General features: G+C 42.4%; 1 protein-coding gene across 1 annotated transcript in view; it reads right to left on the bottom strand.

The window, feature by feature from the left end:
• Positions 1–21,215, bottom strand: part of LOC132908665 (cell adhesion molecule 3-like) — a 43,856-nt gene continuing 22,641 nt past the window's right edge. The window contains exons 3-6 of the mRNA XM_060962877.1: positions 18,361–18,496; positions 10,315–10,448; positions 6,840–7,146; positions 1–2,375 (exon numbers count right to left, since the gene is read on the bottom strand). Coding sequence (XP_060818860.1) covers positions 2,287–2,375; positions 6,840–7,146; positions 10,315–10,448; positions 18,361–18,496 — 666 coding nt within the window. The 3' untranslated portion in view covers positions 1–2,286. The remainder of the gene's footprint in view (positions 2,376–6,839; positions 7,147–10,314; positions 10,449–18,360; positions 18,497–21,215) is intronic.

Genomic DNA, 21,215 nt, shown 5'->3' with positions numbered 1-21,215 from the left:
TTGTGGTCATATCGTTATTATTATCATAAATATTCTTTCGTATCGTGACAAGCTGAGGAACATAACGAGCATCGATACCAAAAAATTGGCAAAAATTCCGCTAACATCGTCTCTATTACACAAAGAATCGTGAAACTATGCTGCGTGCACGCGAGATATCTCTCTCTCTCTCTCTCTCTCTCTCGTTCGCTCGCTCTCTCTCTCTCTCGCTCTCTCTGACACTTTACATTTATTTTACTCTTTCTTCTTTCTATTAGACGCATAATATCTCGTCCGAAAATATCAATTACACCGCTCTCATGCGTTTTTTCTTTCTCTCTTTCTCGTTTCTTCGTCCTCGTCTATTCGTTTTTATTTGTTCTCTTTGGCTAATTCTTCGAATGAAACACGTTCCCTATCGAACGCTCGCTCGCGTTAGCTACGTAGAAACGATGACGGTTTCAAAAATACTTATTACAATTAGAAAATCATGTAGAGTATTATTCAGTCGTTGCGATCCTTAGTCGAGAATTCGTAACTAATACTAGCACACATCGCTCGTTAATACATAATATACATATACATATACATATATATACGATATTCTTCGTATCGCATCTTTCCATTCTTTCATTTCTTTTCCGTTTTTCGTCCTTTTTCTCTAATTCTTTCTTGTTCGATCGTCACGCGTTCGTCCGTTATTGCGAAAAACGACAAACAAAGAAACAAATAGATAATGGTTCGAGCGACGCGAGTCGCAAGACGTGGAATTTGTGCGCGTACCGATTCGAGGCGAACGATGCACCGGCGTGAGCAACAGGAAACAACGTTCCAAACCGGAAGCAAACGGGGGAGAACAGTAAGCTCGATATTCATTGTAAACAGAACGTGACTGTGTAAATCGCTTTTGTTGTTCGTTACGTACGAAGGCGTGTCACACGCGGTTGACAAATGTATCGGAGGGAAACGCATTAAATCGAACGGTAAATGGCTATTAATTTAATAAACCGAATACATAATAACCTTCTGCCGATGGAATTACACGGTGTGCACGCGAATAGAAGAGAAAAGCGTGGGGATAACAAACGACCAAAGTTTTTTCTCCTTTCCAACCGTAAACAGATAAACTTCTCTTTCACCGATGTTCTTCTCCTCCACGTTTGTTTGCCTCTCTTTTTTTTTATTTTTTCTCCTCTTTCGTCCTGCCCTTTTGTTTTCTCCGTTGCCGCCTATTTTCCCCGCACGACAGCTTTTCACGACGGCGAACAATTCGCGCGGGAAGAACGTTGTGGCGCGACAGCACCGTCCTTTTTCTTCGGTTTCGTTCATCGTCCTCGATTACAAGAATATTAGACACGATAACAGTAGCAACGCAAAGTGACTCGTCGAAAATCCGATTCATCAGGTACATCTACTCGCTTGCTGTTTCTTACGCGCTTCCATATTTCGTTTCATTCTTCTTGTTCGTTTAGGTGAATCGCGTGATGTGATAGAACCGCTTTGTTTTTCTTTTCTTTTCTATTTTTCAAAATTAAAATCGACGCACGGATGGAAAGACAGAGTTAAAAGAAGAAGAGAATTAGAGGCAATGAATAATGGCAGTGAGAGACGGATATAGAGACAGATTATACACACACACATATATATATTATATAGAATATACATGTATATATATATACATCCACGCTACGAGTTTAGTCCTTTGTCGGGCTTTATAAAAGTATGAAAAAGAAAACTGTCATTTTCGTCTTGGAAACGATGCCACCGTAAATGGTGTACTACACATTGCGAACACGCGATTTCTGCCAAAGAGAAAGCAAATACATAGTGTCTAATAATAATAAAATATTTCGTCGGACGTTGCCCGTTTCTTCTCCGATGTTCGGCCGATCACGGATGTACCTCTTTTCGCGAGAAGTTGGTTCGTCGATCGCCATCGTCATAGAGAAAATTAAGATGCCGCGATACAGCTGTATCCAAGTTCTCCGCGATTCACCGGCGAATTTCCTCTGTCCATTGCCTCCTCTGCTTTGGCTTTCTCGCTGCTCCTCCAATTTTGTCAGCTCGCGCCAACCGACTTATCCAGCATCGAAACTTCCTAATAACTCGTTTCGTCTCGTTTTCGTTCGATCTTCGGCCGAGTTCCTCTTCCTTTCTCCCTCACACTGTGGTCCAGAAAAGGGTGTGACGCGGCACGCGCGTCGCCGGAGGACGACCATCGCGCGACACAAAGCGGCCTGGACTTTCTTACAAGCACGTCGATTTATATAAACAGCTCCAAAGCGCGCGTAGTTGAATGCGGTACGGTTAACGAATGGCGATCAAAAGGAACGCGAGCAGTCCCAGGACCAGCCGCGCCGACGGCAGCCGCATCTCCGACCTGGACGAGCCGAGAACTGAAAACAGAGAATACACAGGCTGCTGCACTCAAAGTTCTGCGTTCGTTGGATTCGTCGCGTGCTCGCGGCGATCGCTCGCCCGGAACGCCATGGATGAATAAATGAATTTATACCCACCGCTTCCATTTTGGCTTTTAGACGTACGAAGCGGGTTAAGTGGAGTTTCGACCAGGCTGAGATTACGTTTTCGACCATGTTTGAACAGAGAATATTATGAATTTTTGCCTCGGAGCAGTGATGACCAACAACGGTAACAGGCTAAATCGCGTATTCGACCGTGCTATTGTCGCGTAATTTCTGAATAATTACACAACTGTTGATTTTAGTATAGTCTTTATTTTTTAGACTTTTATTTATTTTTTAGAGTTTTATTACAAAGGTTAATATTGTGACTGAATTGGAATTGAGAATGGAACTGTTTGAACGGTCTCTTACCATCAAAGAAGAAAGCTCGGTGTGGGTGTTCCCTTTTGAACTCAGAACGCGGATTCGTTGTCCACACTTTTTGGTGGAAAAGTGAGGGTAACGATCCGCGATGCCCATTGGTAAATGAATTAGGTAGTAAAGACAAGGAGAGCTAGATATGGCTCGTGGGCATCCTTGTTTATGGGAAAAGTCTTATCTTGCCAGACACCCGCTTTCTCCGTATTAGGTAAGAGTCGAGTGCAACAAACATAAACCGAAAATGTTTAAGTGAAGAAAACTGAAACTGAACAGATTCGGTTTATGTCGTCTTCTTAGGCCTGCTGCGAGTTATTAGAACAATAGATAGGTCTTGGCGTCCGGACTACGGGGAATCTCGCAAGGACCGTCACATCTGGCGTACCACATGGCAAAAAGGAAAGTTGATTCGTGACACTATCCGCGAGTGTTTCCGCGATACAGTAACGCTGTACTTTGAACCGACAAATGCTTCTCCGCAACGAACGATCGTTGGAACGGAACGTTTTTCCGATCGTTTCGAAAATGAACAGAGTAATCGGAGAACGCGACGAAAGCAAATTATTTGCTGGAAGCGAAAGCTACGAATTTCTTAGATCGTCAAACGAATGGAATTTATGGACGCTCGTGATCGACGTTTCCGAACATTGTTCGGGTTGGAATCGTCGCTAATGGATCGAATTACCGATCGACGTTCTCCATAGGGCAGCTCTTTCTTTTTCCGAGAGAACAAAGCGAGGAGAAGGGGAGCGACTACGGGGAGGGATCCCGTTGCGTCGAGGCGCGAAACTTTCCGAATTAATACGCGCCATTCTACGTGCTAATACATCGCTGTGTAGTCAGCGATGTAGGTGCTGAGCACCGGGAATTGAAAGTAATAAAACGGCGCTTCCGAGCATAATAACGCCTGTAGAAAGAAAAAAAAATGAAATTGAGGGTACGCTTATGCTTTAACAGCCGCCTCCGGATGTAGGTCATAGAATTTCGATCGAGGCTTTCGAACGATGATGGATGACGGATTTCCTACGCGCTACTGCGAATGAACAAAAATTTCTCTCTCTCTGTCTCTGTCTGGACGGTTGTACGCGATGGCAAAACGATAAATAACATAGATAGAAGAGAAACGATTTTTGGCCTGTCGACGCTCGATCGCTAGGCTGGACTTTCTCGACCCACTAATTAACCCCTAACCATGGTGACTTGATTTACACTGGCAGTCCCGATCCAGTCACGGGTTTCGATCAAATATTATTCAATGCTCTGCGAGTGAATTAACTAACCTGGATCGCTGCAGTCACGCTTCAAGGCCTCGAATAACATTTGAACGAACCGCGAGCGAACCGTGACCGTAACGCGACTCTGTCTCTTTTCTCCTGCTCTCGTCTGTCATCCCCTCCTCGCCCCCCCCCCTTTATCACCAATTCTATCCGCATAAACGACGCTTAATTACGACGCCGGTTAATCGGTAGTATTACCACCTTTTACAATGCTCGTTTGTGCCCGATGGTTAATTTAGTAAATTTAAAGCTGAACGCGTTCCTAACTATACGTAAATCGCGCAAACACCGACCGCAGGCTAAATAAAGTAACACGGCCACCGTGGATGCCATATGCTGCCATTAATTATCGTTAATAATCGTCCCGTTCACTATTATATCGTATTATAGTTACACTTTGTTACAAACACTCGGCGGCTTCGCTCCTATATATTATATATTAACGTTTATTTATCGTCGCAATTACGCGCAATGGGCGCGCGGTTAATTCGTCCGCAAATCTGACTATCCAACGGCTCCATCCAGGGAAAAAGACGAATGGATATGATCGGTGGAATCGATACGCGATCTAACGAGCAAATATTTCGTTTATCAGGTAACTTGCTTTGCCACGATCCAGCGGAGAAACGAATACACAGAAAGTATGGATGAAACCGAAAGAGGGGTGGCTGCCGCTACCGATGGAAACTAGAAGAGCCGCTTCTATAACGAGGCAAACCGGCTAACTCGAATAACAAAACGAAGTTTTTTACAAGCCACCGTCAATGAATTCGATCCTGCGTTTTTTCCCATCAACGAGAATGATTTCGATCGAATTGCGACTGGCACGGGGGTCATTATATAACGCTTCTTCGCTGCACCGAGCAAACCTATATCGCGTCCTTTCGCTTCTCTCCTCTGTACGTTTATCTATTTCCATCCTTGTTTTTCGCTGTCGTTGTCTCGTCGTCGTTGTTTCGTCGTTGTGGCGCCGTTGTCATTTTCGAGAGGAGCGCGGCGCGCCGCTGAAGTGCGGCTCACTTGACGCCAAATAATCCAAAGCCGCAGCAAATAATCCTGGAATACGTCGGGAATTATCTTCGCCGCAGCCTCGGATTAGCTGGCGTGAAACGAATTATTTGATGGCGTGCCGAGCTATTTGACGTTAACCAGGATAATTCGACCGGTCAGATTATCCCGGACCACGATGTGGACAAACAATCGGATGCTCGGCCGTCGTGCACAGCCCGTTCGTTTACGGCTCGATGGGAGAAACGGAAGGAAAAAAATAGCGGACATGCCAGTTGCTCGATTTAATCGGTCAAAACCGGCTTCGTAACTCGCTAATCTGCAAAACGAACGTCTTTCGTTCGACAGAGTCGTCGTAAACGAGCCACCGATTGAAATGCCATTGCGAATTTCGAACTTGCCTGTAATGCTTTTCAGTTTAGCGCGCGATCGATGACGCGCTCTTTTAATGGATTTTTTCGTATTTTTTAATCTTCGTATAGAAGCGACACGGTTTAAATTCGTTAACGCTATAAGCCTACGGCGGTGATTGCGCGGTTTAAGTAATTGGTTTTGCTAATTAAATATTGGAAGCGTATATGCGGCAGCCACGTAAAATGATTGGCGATGTTTCTGCCGATGATAATAGGAAAAATGAATATTCGTTAATTTAATTAAATTAGAATGAAAATGCCACCATCTCGAGCAGCCATATCGAACACGACGATTTTTCTAACGAAGATACTCGGCTGTCGTAGATAAAGTGGCAAGTTTCTGAAGAATAAATCGTCTCTGTCTCAAAATTCACGATCTCCCGTTTTCCTCGTCTTTAAGATATTTATCGGAAAGTTTGGAAATTTCGGTATTCTCTCAGAAACTTATCGTCGCGTTTTAATCCCAACGGCTCTAGATTCTCCGGAATACTAATCTTTAACGTTTATCAAACATCGTTATTTCAGCCCAATAAATTCTCTGGAAATAACCAATGAAGACTGAAAGTTTGAAAGGGAAGACGGCAATCCCACAGTCTGCAACAGTAAACCAACCCCCAACAGTATCGCTATCGAAAAGTTCGATCAACGACGGGTGGAATGCTTTTCACGAAGCCTCCCTCCTTGTAAACACCCCGAAAGATCTAAGAACTCGCTAAGCCTATTATACGACTTAAGCAGCCCTTCTTCTCCCTTCGCGAGAACGCTCTTTCATCCTGTTGCAATTCTGGAATTTTCCGCTTTTCGATCTTACTTTCTTTTTTCCTCTCGCAGGTTGAAGCGTCAACTTAACGATCGAGATTCACGAAACGTTTCGTTCTAGAAGAAAATTTATCAGATTTTTACTTATCACGGACTACGATCGAAGAAGACTGAATCTTTCTACAACTTTGTGTAATCGCTCGTAGCGAATATTTTCTCAATCGTAGCGAACGTAAACGAAGTAGCGGTAAATTTGTCTTATAAATTCGATTGCTAATTAATAAAATTCTTCTCGAGGGCTTGACATAACAATAATTCTTAAATGACGAATAACGATCGTTGATGCTTAACAACAATCGTCTCTCGAACTTAACGAATCTTCCAACGATAAAAACGATAAAATTCTATGGAAAATTATCCGAAAACTGTAGGAAAGTTAATACTGGGTTGGCGACTAAGCGATTGCGGACTTTGTCGATACCACCCCAATGACAAACTCCGCAATCGCTTAGTTGCCAACCCGATGACAGTTCACCAAATGAAAATGCAAAGATTTGTTTTACCTTTGACTCCAACGTGTCCATCGGGTTTCTTCTGGCCGGTCTGGAAGTTTGGTGGCGGCTGTAGGTAGTTGATACCGACGATGGTCGCCGCTGGTTCGTAATGTATGAGCCTCGGTTTGTCCTCCTCGGTGCTGACCTCGGTGCTCTGCCAGTAAATGTCGTATATCGAGGCGCTGCATCGTATTTTCAGCTTGCCCCCCGCGAAATGGTCGTGCGTAACGAGGAACTGAAGGCCGATCTGTGAAACGTGCCACTCGGACTCGTTCGTGTCCAAGGGACTGTAGGTGCGGACGTGCGACTTGAGCGGCTGCGTGTGACAATTTGTACGAACAGGTTAAACAGGTGGCCTGTCATGTTCGTGAAAATTCTCTGGCTCCCGTTCGGCTTTCCACTTACCGATAATTAATCCGAACGTCGTCGTATCGATTTAAGGACAAATTTCAGCCAGATTAATTGGCTGCGACCGAGGAATTTGCTAATCGCTTCGAGCGTTTCCGATAATAAGGTTTCTACGACGTTTAGGGCTACTCGGATCCTTTGTGGTTTTCGACTGACGATAGTTTGAGAACCTGATACGCCGAGAGCGTAAAATGTTGGAATTTAATGGCTATTAAAGGCGTCATTGCGCACAGTATCGAAAATTAAGGATCGTTTCGAGGGAATTTTCAGAAAAATATTCGCACCATCGATCTTCGTCCTCGTCGGTTGATCTTTCGAACGATCGATTCGTCGATGAGTCTCTTGAACGACAACGTCCGATTTTATAGTCGAAACTGTCTATACCGTCTATACATCGGTTGCTTAGTATTTCGTTAATTATTCTAAAACTCTATCAAGTTTGAAGCGATACTTTGGTCGACGTGCTTCTTACACGATGACATTCATCGTTAGACTGGGATTGTCTATCGAGTGCGCGACGAGGTGCCCGTTAATTATTCTGCAATTTTATCAGGCGTTAAATTAATTTAAATTTATGTTGCAATATCTGCTTTCAACCATCAATTTCCAATGTTTTAACGGAAACTTTATAATGGAAGAATATTAATGAACATTGAATCCGTTTAAGGACAGATCGATTTAGAACCATTGGCGAGTAAAATGTAAAATTCGTGCAAAAGTCTAAACGAATGGTACTGTAACGGACGAAAGACAGGCTTCTATCGTAATATTTCACAACCAGAGAATCGTTCAAACTGTTAAAAATATACCGTTGTAAATCTGTGGAATTATCACGGAAAATTACGAATTGATTTTTCGAAAATTCGCTACTTGCACCGCAAATATCTCCTTTGAGGAATAATACGATTTTTAAAAGGGTGTACGGTGTCGCGTAAGAGCAGAAGACAAGCGCAGCGGCTTTCCGTCACTCCAAACTGCTGATAAAGAGGAGGGTGCACGTCAAAAGTATCGGTATTTCGAGCAACAATGCGATTTTATCGCCGGGCACGCACGTAGCACCGAATTGATAGACAACCGATTCGACAGCACCGTGTTTTGATAACGCCGTCATTACACGTCCAAGAAACTTCGATTACTTTTTGTTCTCTCTTTTATTTTTCTCCCTTATTTTTCGTCATAACGTTGCAACGTTGCTTTTTCCGTGATATGTCATTTTATTGAAGGAATAGACAGGAGAAAAACACGCGACGAGCTTTCGTTAGGTAACATTTCATCGCGAAATCAAATTTCCGTGCCTCGTTCCGATCGGAATATGCGTATTCATCTCGGACAAAAATGTCCGAAATGCGGTATTTCGCGAAATATTTCGCATCCCGATGAGACGAGAAACGTTTCTCTTGGAAGAAACTTGCCGAAAATATAATTCTTCGATCTTTCAACCTGACGTAATTAAAGAATAAAACGCATCGATGTTCGAAACGCGAAGGAACGAACGACATTAAAAACGTGACAATTTAGAAATTGGATCCGACGACGGATTCCACGCACGAGACCGTGTATTTAAAGACAGTGTAGAATTTGATCAGCTGAATAAATAATCAGCTGTTCTTCGCCGTAAAAAAATATAAAGCTTCGAGATGACACGAGACAGCGTGGGACGCGTCCGAACAAACGACGGAGCAATATCAACGAACTGTTCCGGATTCGACACGACGAATAATAAAAAATAACACGTACGCGTTATGAGTGAAAATTTTTGACTAGAAACGAGATTAGGTGGAGACGGCGTGGCTTGGAATAAAACGAAAGTCGAGAACAACGAGAAGAATTAACAAATTTTTTAATTGAACCGTCACGAAGACGAACCTTGAAATGGAAAAATTGCATTCTACATTTTCGATTCATTATCGTCCATAGAATGATATCTGGCGGAGAGGTAATGAAGCGTATTTGAGAAATTTTCAATTCGGTTCGATATTCAATTTTCGAAAATGATGCTCGCAGTGCAATTTTATAATTCTTTGTGGCGATCCTATTGTAAGTAGTAGCTGGCCGATCTCGTTTGTACTAGGAATTTCGATCCAAGCCCGTATAATTCAATTTCTCCACTCAATTTCGCTTCACATCAAGATAGAACGAATGAAATTGAGAAGGAAACCACGTATTCGACGTCTTGCGCGTATCGCTAGGCGAAAGACGCGACGAAACGATCGAAACGACCGTAACTCCTGTTGTCTTCTCTCCACAGCGTACGTCTATTTCGACATTTTAATTCAATTCTGTTCTATTTCGATGGATGATAAAAGCCGGGAAGCTGAGCCACGGATTTAGCGCAATCGATACACCGCGCTGCGTTCGAGTATCGCGGTGCATAACGGGAAACTCGGTGGAGGAACACGTCAAGACGCGTATTATAATCTGCAACTTTCCTAGAATCGAATAATCTCGAAACAAGTATCTTCCAAAATCCGCGGAAACGAGTCTACGGACAAATCGATGAGGCCAAGTATCGTGGAAAGCGTCGAAGACCAAGCGACATTGTCGGGTTGTCGCGATATCGTAAATACCTTGGTTTCGTTAAATTTCGCAAAAAAAAAAAAAAAAAAACCGTAGAATCTATGCGGAATGGATTGCAGGAAAAAAATACCTCTGGATTGTCTTTTGTAGCCGCGATATCCAAAGGTACAGAGGCGCATTATAAATTGATGGAAAAAGAAGGCAAGAGCGAAGCGTTGCCGCAATTTGATCGCAGCCCCTTAATGGATTAAATCCATCACAAACTGCGCAACCGTAGTTCCTCAACCGCCATAACAATTAACTCTAAAATCTCAGACGCGATTCCGCTAACTGTTTCCTAGCCAATGCATCCGCCGCGTAATGCACAGTTTCGAAGCATTCGTAGCGGCGGAAAGGGGTTGTAACTGGAAACGGGGCAGGGGGCGGGGGCTGCTTGGTTACGTCTTACAGGAGCCAGAGAACGAGAAGAGAATACGGTACGAGAGGTATGGGAAGACATCGGTGATAGGAGCTTAGGAATTTGTAGTCGCTATTCACGATTTCATATAGCAAACCGTACTTGTCGATCGTTGATGTACCAGGTGAGATTGGCCGCGGGTTTACTCCGTCCGGATGTGCAGTTCAAACGTAGCATATCGTCGATCCGGTATTTCCTCCTTAACCCGTGTATCGACGGCCCTTGAGAGGGTAATTCTGCGGAACAAGAGACGTCAGGTACACACGGGTCCCGGAAGTATGCGAAGCATGTTCGAAACACCGCTTTGACGTTCGACCGTTTCCTACGTGTGTGTGTGTGTATATACACACGTGCACGTACGTACATATATATATATATATATAACAAATATATGTATATAGATAGGACGTCGGGTGGTTTGGTTGCGGGGGCGGTGGCGGGGAGGGGGACTTTTCAAGATCCCCGGATGCACCAACCAACCAACCAACCAGTGTACTCACGTGTGCACAGATCGAGCCGATAGATCCGACCGTGTGTTCTCGCCAACGCACCGACAGCCTGCCTGCCTGATGAAAAATTCTTCTTTTATGCCTGGCAATTCGGGCTCGCGTTTCGATATCGGAATAATGCATTCGTAAGAGAGACAGCGTCGTCCCGATCCCTCCCCCTCGCAGAGAATTCACCGTGCCAAATGTTTCCGCGGAAGTGTTTTCGAAGCGGGATGCGTTTCATACTTTTCGTTTCGTCTCTACACCGATGCGCGCGTAAACGCGCGTGCACCGTTATACAGGGGCCTGATAAACTGTAATATAACGAACAGAGGTATACCCTAGGAGGAAAGAACCGGCGGTATAAAGGCGTAGAACAAAATTTTTCAATTATCGTTCTAGTTACCGGAGGAAATGGTTCTAGCAGGCAGTTTATATCGTTAGCTTAGGGGATTTAACCTGGGCAAACTTGGTCGGTGCGTTCTATTAGGGTAACCAAACAAAAAGTGGTACGCAAGAGGAGTAGGTCGTACAGAGAAGATCATTTTATATTATAATTAATTTTCTAATATAGAAGCTTAGATGTTTGTATAATATCGCGTGCTTGGTTCATATTCATGGGACACATCAGACCTTTTATACGAAAGTCACGAGCGTATAAATTTTCATTTTCGCATCGAAGAACGGTCGAGTATCTTTCTCTCGTTCTTAATTACGTAGATTAAAGAGACGAGTTTGTTTTGCGGGAAACGTAGTACGATAATGTAACGATTACGCCGCAAGCTTAATTCGTCTGATAATTTCACGTTGAATCGTAAATTTTTATATTTTTCACGACAGCGGCGTAAGAACGACGGATACGTATCGCACAAAGTTTAGCTGTTAAATCCTAGGACGCCCAGTATATAACTATAGACACGAACATACGTATAGGTAGCCGGATCTGAGGAGATTCGCGTGTTTCGTTTTTCCATCCGTGGATATAACGGGACCGTTTAAGCATACGGATCCCGTGACTCTCTTCTTTTTCAACCCCCTTATCCTACCCTTCTTTGTTCCGTATCGTTTTCGTGATTTGCGAGAGCCTCTCGAGTTCTTTTTTCCCCTCTTCCCCTTTCTCTTTCCTCCTGTATGCTTTTTTCCCTTTTTCTTTTTTTTTTTTTTGTTATTCCGCCAGGGAGAATTCACTAGCCTCGCGATCGTCGAGGAAGGAAACGTGGGAAGAGCGCGGACGAACTTCCCCCGACCAGCGAGCAATGCTCGGCTCCGATGTAAAAGTTTTCTCTTACCGTGTGCATACGTAAGGTCTTTTTATTGTCGTTCTTCCTTCGAAATTTGGGACTTATTAAAAGTTGAAAAAAACTGGCGAGAGAGTACGGTCGTAGGATTTCATCGTTGTCGCGAGTTGGAATATTCTAAGCATTTTGTTCTCCCTGCGCTCGCTCGTAATCCTCGTTAAACCGTTTCGGACAGGAATATATTCTATCGGAGCGGCAGCTTTTTCTCTCGTAAGAAAATTTCATAGTTCGCTGTCTCTTTTCCTCCGCTGTCTGTTTTCCATGAAAATTCGCCGCATGATTTCGTGGGTGTAAAAGCAAATGAAAAGAATAGAAGGAAGACCGGTTTGTTTCCACAGCGCGCTTTATCTTATCTCGTTTCTCGGAAATTTCCAATTTTTCGATACTTTTCTGATAAAAATAATCCGAATATAAATATCGGTTTCGAGTTTCGTACGAAAAATTCCTTTCCGCGAAACTTACCGCGCTATGATACGAGGAAACTTTTTCTAACCAACCACGAGATCGCCGGAAATAAAGGATCGCGACAAAAATTTCTCGCCAGAGACAACGAACTCTGATTCACTGGGAAACAGCGTGCAGGCGGCGACAAAATTCAAAACGGTCGGTGTTTTTGCAGTGTTCGTATAATTGTAATTCGGACGAAGCGACGGTGTCGTTTCGTGGAAAACACGGTTAATTCGATTCGAGTCCCGTTTGCGTTAACGCGTCAGGTACGAATGAATAAAACAAATTGGTTGGAGAGCGACGTTGAAATTGAATATTTATGTAGAAATATTCGCGAAAGTGGATATTTATGTAGAAAGGAATTCAATGATTCGTAACAAGATGAAATTTAGACACGCACTGTGTACATTACCGCCCGAAAGTATCTCGATACTTATAGGTTTCCAGTAAAATTGCATACGTAGAAGCACGATCATTTTATCCTCCAACCGGCACGTAGATTACAAGCCATATGATTTCTAGAAACTAACGTACGATGAGAAAACTACCGTCGATGCTCTTCAAATATCGCGAACCTGAGTGCATTAAGTAGTCGCACATGTCGTTGCCCCGTCTTACAACGAATAATTGAAACGATGAAGATAATTATGATTTTCAGAAACTAGTGCGCGGTGAGGAAACTACCGTCGATGCTCTTTTGTCCGAAAGATGTTTCTTTCTTGTTAAATTACCAGAACCAGCTCAAATATCGCGAACCTGTGTGCATTAAGTAGTCGCACATGTCGTTGCCCGGTCTTACAACGAATAATTGAAACGACGAAGATAATTATGATCTTTAGAAACTAATGTGCGATAAGAAAACTACCGTCGATGCTCTTCTGTCCAGAAGATGTTTCTTTCTTGTTAAATTACCAGAACCAGCACAATTATCGCGAACCTGTGTGCATTAAGTAGTCGCACATGTCGTTGCCCGGTCTTACAACGAATAATTGACACGATGAAGATAATTATGATCTTTAGAAATTAATGTGCGATAAGAAAACTACCGTCGATGTTCTTTTGTCCGAAAGATGTTTCTTTCTTGTTAAATTACCAGAACCAGCTCAGATATCGCGAACCTGTGTGCATTAAGTAGTCGCACATGTCGTTGCCCCGTCTTACAACGAATAATTGAAACGATGAAAATAATTATGATTTTCAGAAACAAGTGCGTGGTGAGGAAACTACCGTCGATGTTCTTTTGTCTGAAAGATGTTTCTTTTTTGTTAAATTACCAGAACCAGCACAAATATCGCGAACCTGTGTGCATTAAGTAGTCGCACATGTCGTTGCCCCGTCTTACAACGAATAATTGAAACGATGAAAATAATTATGATCTTTGGAAACTAATGTGCGATAAGAAAACTACCGTCGATGTTCTTTTGTCCGAAAGATGTTTCTTTCTTGTTAAATTACCAGAACCAGCTCAGATATCGCGAACCTGTGTGCATTAAGTAGTCGCACATGTCGTTGCCCCGTCTTACAACGAATAATTGAAACGATGAAGATAATTATGACCTTTAGAAACTAATGTGCGATAAGAAAACTACCGTCGATGCTCTTTCGTCCAGAAGATGTTTTTTTCTTGTTAAATTACCAGAACCAGCTCAGATATCGCGAACACGTGTGCATTAAGTAGTCGCACGTGTCGTTGCCCCGCTTTGCAACGAATAATTGAAACGATGAAAATAATTATGATCTTTAGAAACTAATTATCGATGAGAAAACTATCGTCGATGCTCTTTCGTCCAGAAGATGTTTCTTTCTTGTTAAATTACCAGAACCAGCTCAGATATCGCGAACACGTGTGCATTAAGTAGTCGCACATGTCGTTGCCCGGTCTTACAACGAATAATTGAAACGATGAAGATAATTATGATTTTCAGAAACTAGTGCGCGGTGAGGAAACTACCGTCGATGTTCTTTTATGCGAAAGATGTTTCTTTCTTGTTAAATTACCAGAACCAGCACAAATATCGCGAACCTGTGTGCATTAAGTAGTCGCACATGTCGTTGCCCCGTCTTACAAGGAATAATTGATATTTATAGTCTTTTGATTCCATTAAACGATGCCAAGTACTATTTGCGATCGTTAATTCATTATTAATTTACGTACTTTGTTTACATTTAAATGCTGTTACTGAAAATCGAGGGAAATGTTCAGATGCTTATGAACCGTAACGCGTATCGTCGATCGTGTATTTCCAACTACCATCATCGTATCTCTCGTTAATGAATCAAAAACAGATTGGTTTATGAAAATTCAATAATTTGCGTCCGCGCACGCGAAACTTCTCGTAAAGTTCGCACCGTTCTCTTCTCTCTTAAGCTTCAGTCAGAGGAGAGAACGTTGCGGCTCATTAGCTTTATTTCGCATCAACCTACACACTGCCCTTGTACCGCGTTTACAACGGATCCGTTCTACGTTACTTTTACCCTCTATTGGTGTCTTAATCATATTTTCCGATACGACAACTCTCTTTCTCCTTCTCTTTTACGTTGCTTGCAATTTAGAGACGTCTATGTTCCCCTGGCCTACAATTTTCCGGTTAACGCAGACGAGAAATTTAACGACCTCGTAAAGTGCTCGTTATACCGTAATTCTATTCGAACAAACGACAATTGCGTATAAATTAATACATCAAAATGATAACTCCGGTTGTCTGACTCTATTCCACGCGAACAATTAAGAAAGGCCTTCTAAATACTCTGCTAATATGGAACGTCGAAATTAACAACGCTGATTTACTTCTCTACGTTTAATAAAAAGTTCCTTTCGTTTCTACTAACCCTCCGATTCTTACAGATATCGCTTTTCGTTTGTTCCATAAACTATATCAATCTGCTAACGTCGTGTTAGACCAGGCAACGTATATGAAACGTGTAATTCGTCACAGCAACTTACATTTTCTTTCTCGATAATTATTTTCATGTTCGTAGAAATATCATCGTCGTAACGTATTACTTTAAATCTAAGGAATCGTCTTTGTAATATACGATTTAAAACAATGAAACTTGATTTGTTAAGATTCCGTGAAACGTCACGATCTGGTTTCCAACTCTCGTAACTGAGATTATTATATAATACAGGAAATTTTGATCATTTTTATCCATACTGACGCAATATTAAAAAGTTAAAGACTAGTTTGGAAAAATTTGTTTCGAGACGCGTACAGACTTCGAAGAAACTTCGAGCTTTTCAATTTTAATTTCCATAACGCAAAATGTGTGAAAGATGGTCAATACCTATTTCAATATTGTTGAAGTGATCGTCACTTCTGAGAAAACTCAACATCTGGTCTTCGGTTTTCTCAACCGCCTAAGGTCTTCGAAGGCGCATAGACAAAAGAATGCGTTTAGGAAAGGCCATAAGCGGTACACGTTCGATGTTGGTTGAGGCAGTTGCCTTTAGTCTAAGGGTAACGCTGCTAGAGAGAGGATCTGGATAGGCGCACATTGTACCACATATTTTGTAATTTACTAGTCACAAAATATACACTTTCAATACCTTGCAGTTTGCTCACGCATTTATTTAATTACATCCACTGAATAATCTTAACAAATATGTTAATTCACGATACTGTCGGTAGGATAATTGATTTCATTGCTATTTCGATTGCCTTTAGCGAAGCGATTTATTTTCTTAGAAAATATATTTTCCCGTTTCTTTGTCCCGTTCGATTAACTTTGCGATTACGGTTTCGAGAAAAGGGTAAATTAAAAAGTTATATATCTGGAATTTCCATCGCCGTATGAAATTTATAAGAAGTTAAATTGTTTGTAACTTGAAAAATAACTCTAAAATCACACGAACGTGTGAAATTTTTTCCTACCACGTACGCTTTAACATCCTACATAATAGATTCATATAGAACTTACTATAATAATATTTGTGTGATATTTGAGTTTTTATATGCATTACGCGAGCACATTGCATACTGATACAATACCGATATTATAATTTTAGCGTGCACCTGTTTTACCTCGTTCGCTTTTTTATCGTCGAGTTATGCTTTTTTGTTGCTTTCCACAACAACGAAATACGATAGAAAATATAGAATTTTTAATAAACACAGGAAAAATATTTTTCGTTTATACGAAAGCAAACTGTTCGAAAATCTTGCACTGTCTATCTTTGTAAGAATAAAAATTACTCAAATTTATATCGCGTTACATTTTGCGTTATGGAAATTAAAGTTGCGAAGCTTGTTCGAAATTTTCTAAATTAGCCTTCAACTTATATTGCGTCAGTATGGATAAAAAATGATGAAAATTCCCTGTATCATATAATAATCTCGGTTACGAGAACCGGAGGGTTAAACTCCGATCGAGTCGTTTAATATTTGTTCGGAAACAAATTAAACATATTCCCCTTGTTACTCTCCTAATTACTTCATTTAACAAGTTTTCGTTTCCAGCAACTCGACAGAGGCACGAGATGATAACCGAAACCGTCCTTTTGCCTCGACACGAAACGTATCGTCAAACGAAAGGGAAGGAACGCTCCTTAAATTTACATTCCGCAACATTCACGATACACGGGAGGAACCTGTTCAACCCTTTCGCGATTGAAACTTCGTTACTCTGCGCTCTCCAATTTGTCGCTCGACGAGCTGCCAAGTGTTGACAAACGTTCTCCGCCCCTATACCCAAATTCTCTTGCTAAATCCTTAGAAAAAAAAAAAAAAAATTGTCCAAAGAAGGAACAAGAAGAGACGAAAAATGAAGCGAGTGAAACGTCGACGTACTAATCTCGAGGCATTCGCAAAGAACGAAGTTAATCCGAGCAATGGTTTGGCAACTCGTTACAGTTTCTAACAATTATTATCTGATTTGAAACCGGTGCGAAGACTTTAGACGTTCGTTCGACTGCATTAACCGAAGAGTTAGCTAAAGAGAGCGAATCACTGCAGATTCTGTGGGTCTCGTGCAACTTTAAGCGAATCTCGGTATGGCGGAAGGTGGAATCGTCGAACGACCTGTTTTTCTTAATTAGTCGGTAAATGTGGACTGGCGATTTTTGTGCAGTGTTATAGCAAAAGGATCCGAGGATCCAAAATTTTTGTTTTTTTTTTATTTGGTAGAATTTTTACTACTGTAACTTGGATTATAAGTGTTCCTAGTATGTTTGATTCTAGTTGAAACTAATGCTTAGATCTAAAGGGTAATGTCTTCTTAGTCCGCGGATCTGACCCGTCGTGTCGGGTAAAGTGGATGCAAAATCGAACAGAACGCACGTAGTACGAAGACAACACGTAAAATATTCAAAGTGAACTGTACGATAATGTTTTCTATCATACTCCGTGAGCAAAATAATTTTCCACCGGGCTTCAACATTTTTAATTACACTCTGAAAAACGTACGAATTTGCATAAAAATTCGCTACAAGATACAAACAAGGTGCATAGGATTTTTACCCCCGATGTATGGTTTCGTACAGGTTCCTCGTATTTACGAACGACGGGGTAAACTCATTCTGCCAGTGGCCAATCGCGCAGCAAGTTCGAAAAGGGGGCGAAGCGAGGGGCAGAGGGTTGAAAAAGAAGAGTAGCAAAACGTAACCCCGGGGTGGCTTCGTTCCCTGGGCGCCTAAGACACCTAATTCCCGTTCATTCCGCCGCGTGTACCCGCAGTATTATCTTCGGCTCGGTCCACAGCGATTCGCGTAAGCCTTTAAGTCCACCGAGCCGGTGGCTGGCATTAATTCGCAGTTCGAAAGTGCGCTCGCAAGCCAACACAGCTTCGGCTATGTACACGTGCACGTGTACATATGTACACACGACCGAACCTTTCGGTTCTATGTGCCGCTTATGGCGGCTCGTAAAGTAAAGCAGCTCGAGTCTTTGACCGGAGGGTTAATAAACACGTTCTCTTACCAACTATGTTCATGGTGCCTTGGACGCAGGCCGTCTGGAACGAAGGAGCATCCGCGGACACTTCGCAACTGTAGACGCCCGCTGCGTCCAGTTCCAGGTTCGTCAGGGCAACCCGGGTCGAGTTGCTTTCGCTTTTCTGCAACAGACAGGATCGTCGTAGTCAGCCGTGTATCGTTTCTTTCGCTTAACCCTCGCGAGCAGTCGCTACTCGCTTTTCTGTTCTGAGGTCTTTTCAGAGGTTTTGTATTTTTTTCCTCAGAGCTCGTCGATGTACGACGCGGAAGAAAGGGGAGGTTCGGTAATAGGGAAAAGGGTGGACACAGCCTCGAAGATGCGTTAGGTGTATCGCGAGATCTTTGAAGCTTTCTCGTGGATGGGGCAATTTTTCTTTTTTTCTTTCTTTTTTTTTTTTTGTAGAGTAGAGATCGTTGTCGTTATCTTGATTTTATTTCTTTTGAAATACGTAGACGTATTCTCGTCCAAGCCAGACTAGAAACTCTTCTAGTTATCGCGATTCTGTTTCTCTTGCAACGGGGAATAAAGATGCAAATAGTGTGAAAAACGTGGAGATATGTTCTTCTTCGAGTTGAAGGGGGCTAATTCCGATAGAAGGAGGATTTTTTCGTTTTCAGTTTAGGAATTGAAGGTTCTCGTTTAAAAGCGGTTTTACAAGTACGACTGGGACAAACGTTTGAAGAATATGCAGTTATATTATATTCGTAAAATTTCCCTAACAAAGTACAAATTGTTCATTTTGTCCACTGTGCCAGTTGTAGCGTTAAAACGATCCTCACACTCGTTCATAAAAACAAAACATTTCCGTTCTGTAAGTGGTTTAAGGTTTTCGCATAGTACTGTAATTACTGCATTTGTTTAGCGCAATTTCAGTTCCATTAGAAGTTGAAAACAAAAGACACGGACGAATAATTAATCTGCGCGAACGTTGCACACAGCTAGGACTCGAAGATAAATGAAAAATATACAACGTCACCAGATGTATTAAACATCGTTTCGAATCAGCCGTACAAAGTTAACGTTAAACGAATGTCCGTCAGACATGTTCATTCCGAAGGTCGAAATATGTCAGCATTTGATTTCTATTCATTTGGATTTGTCACGTTTGGACAAGTCAGATGGTGCAGGTGCGCAACAGAGCCGAACAATGACGACAAATGTCTTTTGTTTCCATTGTCATTTATGAAGCCTATTGTCCACCGCCATTTACCGGAATATTCCAGAACAACTCTGCTTTCTTTGATCTATTTCTCCTTTTAGGAAAACACCGATGCCAATTTTACGTTCAATTGATATCAACGAAGGAATCATCGCCGTTCCATCGCCATCGTTCGATCTTTTGTTTTATCGCTCGATTCGAAACTATGCGACGATTCAACAGCGATAAACTGCGCAACGAACGTGGTACGAGAGAATCTCGAGCAATCTGTCACACACACACACACACCTCTGAATACTTATATTTAAACATTGATATCTATTCCCTGGAAAATATTGAAAATGCGCATCGTTCTTCCGCTTGAAAATTTTCGTGTCGAAGAAATAATTATTTCCCGCGTCGTTCGTTCGGGATTCTTCGTCCTTCGATTACGCTGTCAAACGATTAATCCGTCCCACGATGCTACGTCACCGCTCCATCCGTCATCCAACAACGCACGAGGAAAAGTTTCAAGTTCCTACTCTGTGACTAGTCTTTTGTCACGACCAGTCCTGCATCTTCGATGCCTATGAATCGGCTCTGACAATCGAGGATTTATGACTCTACCTGTCCATGCACGAGCAACCTGTGCCACGGCATGGAAAAAACTCGACGCAACAAAAAAAAAGAGAGAGAGAGAGAGAGAGACAAAGAAAGAAAAAAAACGAACATCGAAGAATGACCGCGCGAGCATCGATCAATCGACCGGAAGACAAAGGGTGATGGTCAGCTCGTCGCATTGTTTCGTCGCAGAATCGAGCCAGGAGAGCATTTCTACGACGAGGAAGACGAGTCGAGCTCAACGGACCGTACAAACGCCTCCTTGCGATATCGATTGCGAGGGCCACTCGATGTCAGCCTCGCCAACCGCACGTTGGCTTTTGGCGCGGTTTACGAGCAACATTACGACTCCGTAACGGCGCACCGACGGCCGGTTACGCGAAATTTCGCGACACCTCGCGATTTATTCGCGCGTAGGCTTGTCCCCGCGGCGGGAATTCGCCCGAGGTAAATGGCGACGGGATCGGCGAACGCGGTTTCCCTCGGATTTACTGGAGTTGATAAAAAATCCGACGCTGACTAGCCGCATGTTTATGGCGTGGCGACATTTTCGCTGCACACCTATTCGTTGCGGCTTTCGAAAGGAGTCCGCAGGGCCGATGACTATACCTTCGTAATAGGAAATTTTTGCCTGCCCGCAAAACACGCTTTAATTAATTACTGTCTTTCTTTATATTTCGGCCTGGCACAACGGGGGTTGATAATTTAGATGGTCGTTTTTCCAAGATCGAGTTGTCGCATCATGCACTGCATGGAATACAGCGAGCTACTAGAAGTGTTTCCAGAGGATATTTTATAATAAAATACCACGGACGGTATGTTTTTAATCTAATGTGTTGTTTGGTAAATAAATTGCCCTGGATGTCGGCCTGGTGAAAGGATCAGTGGAATAAAATGGTAAAAGTTGCGCAAATTCTTTCGTTACAAATAAAAAAAAAAATGAAATAACGTTCTCTCGCTTTGTTGACAAATAACAAAGTGGCGTGGAGGGCTGTCCTATTTTCATTAAACGTAACGTTATCGAATTGATACAAAGGATGGCCGAGGATTAATACAATGGAGAAACGATCGATTGCTAGAA

The sequence above is a fragment of the Bombus pascuorum genome, chromosome 7, assembly GCF_905332965.1.
Source record: "Bombus pascuorum chromosome 7, iyBomPasc1.1, whole genome shotgun sequence".
NCBI classification, from domain to species: domain Eukaryota; kingdom Metazoa; phylum Arthropoda; class Insecta; order Hymenoptera; family Apidae; genus Bombus; species Bombus pascuorum.
The sequence above is the reverse complement of the archived record's forward strand: the minus strand, read 5'-3'. Positions and strand labels throughout refer to the sequence as shown.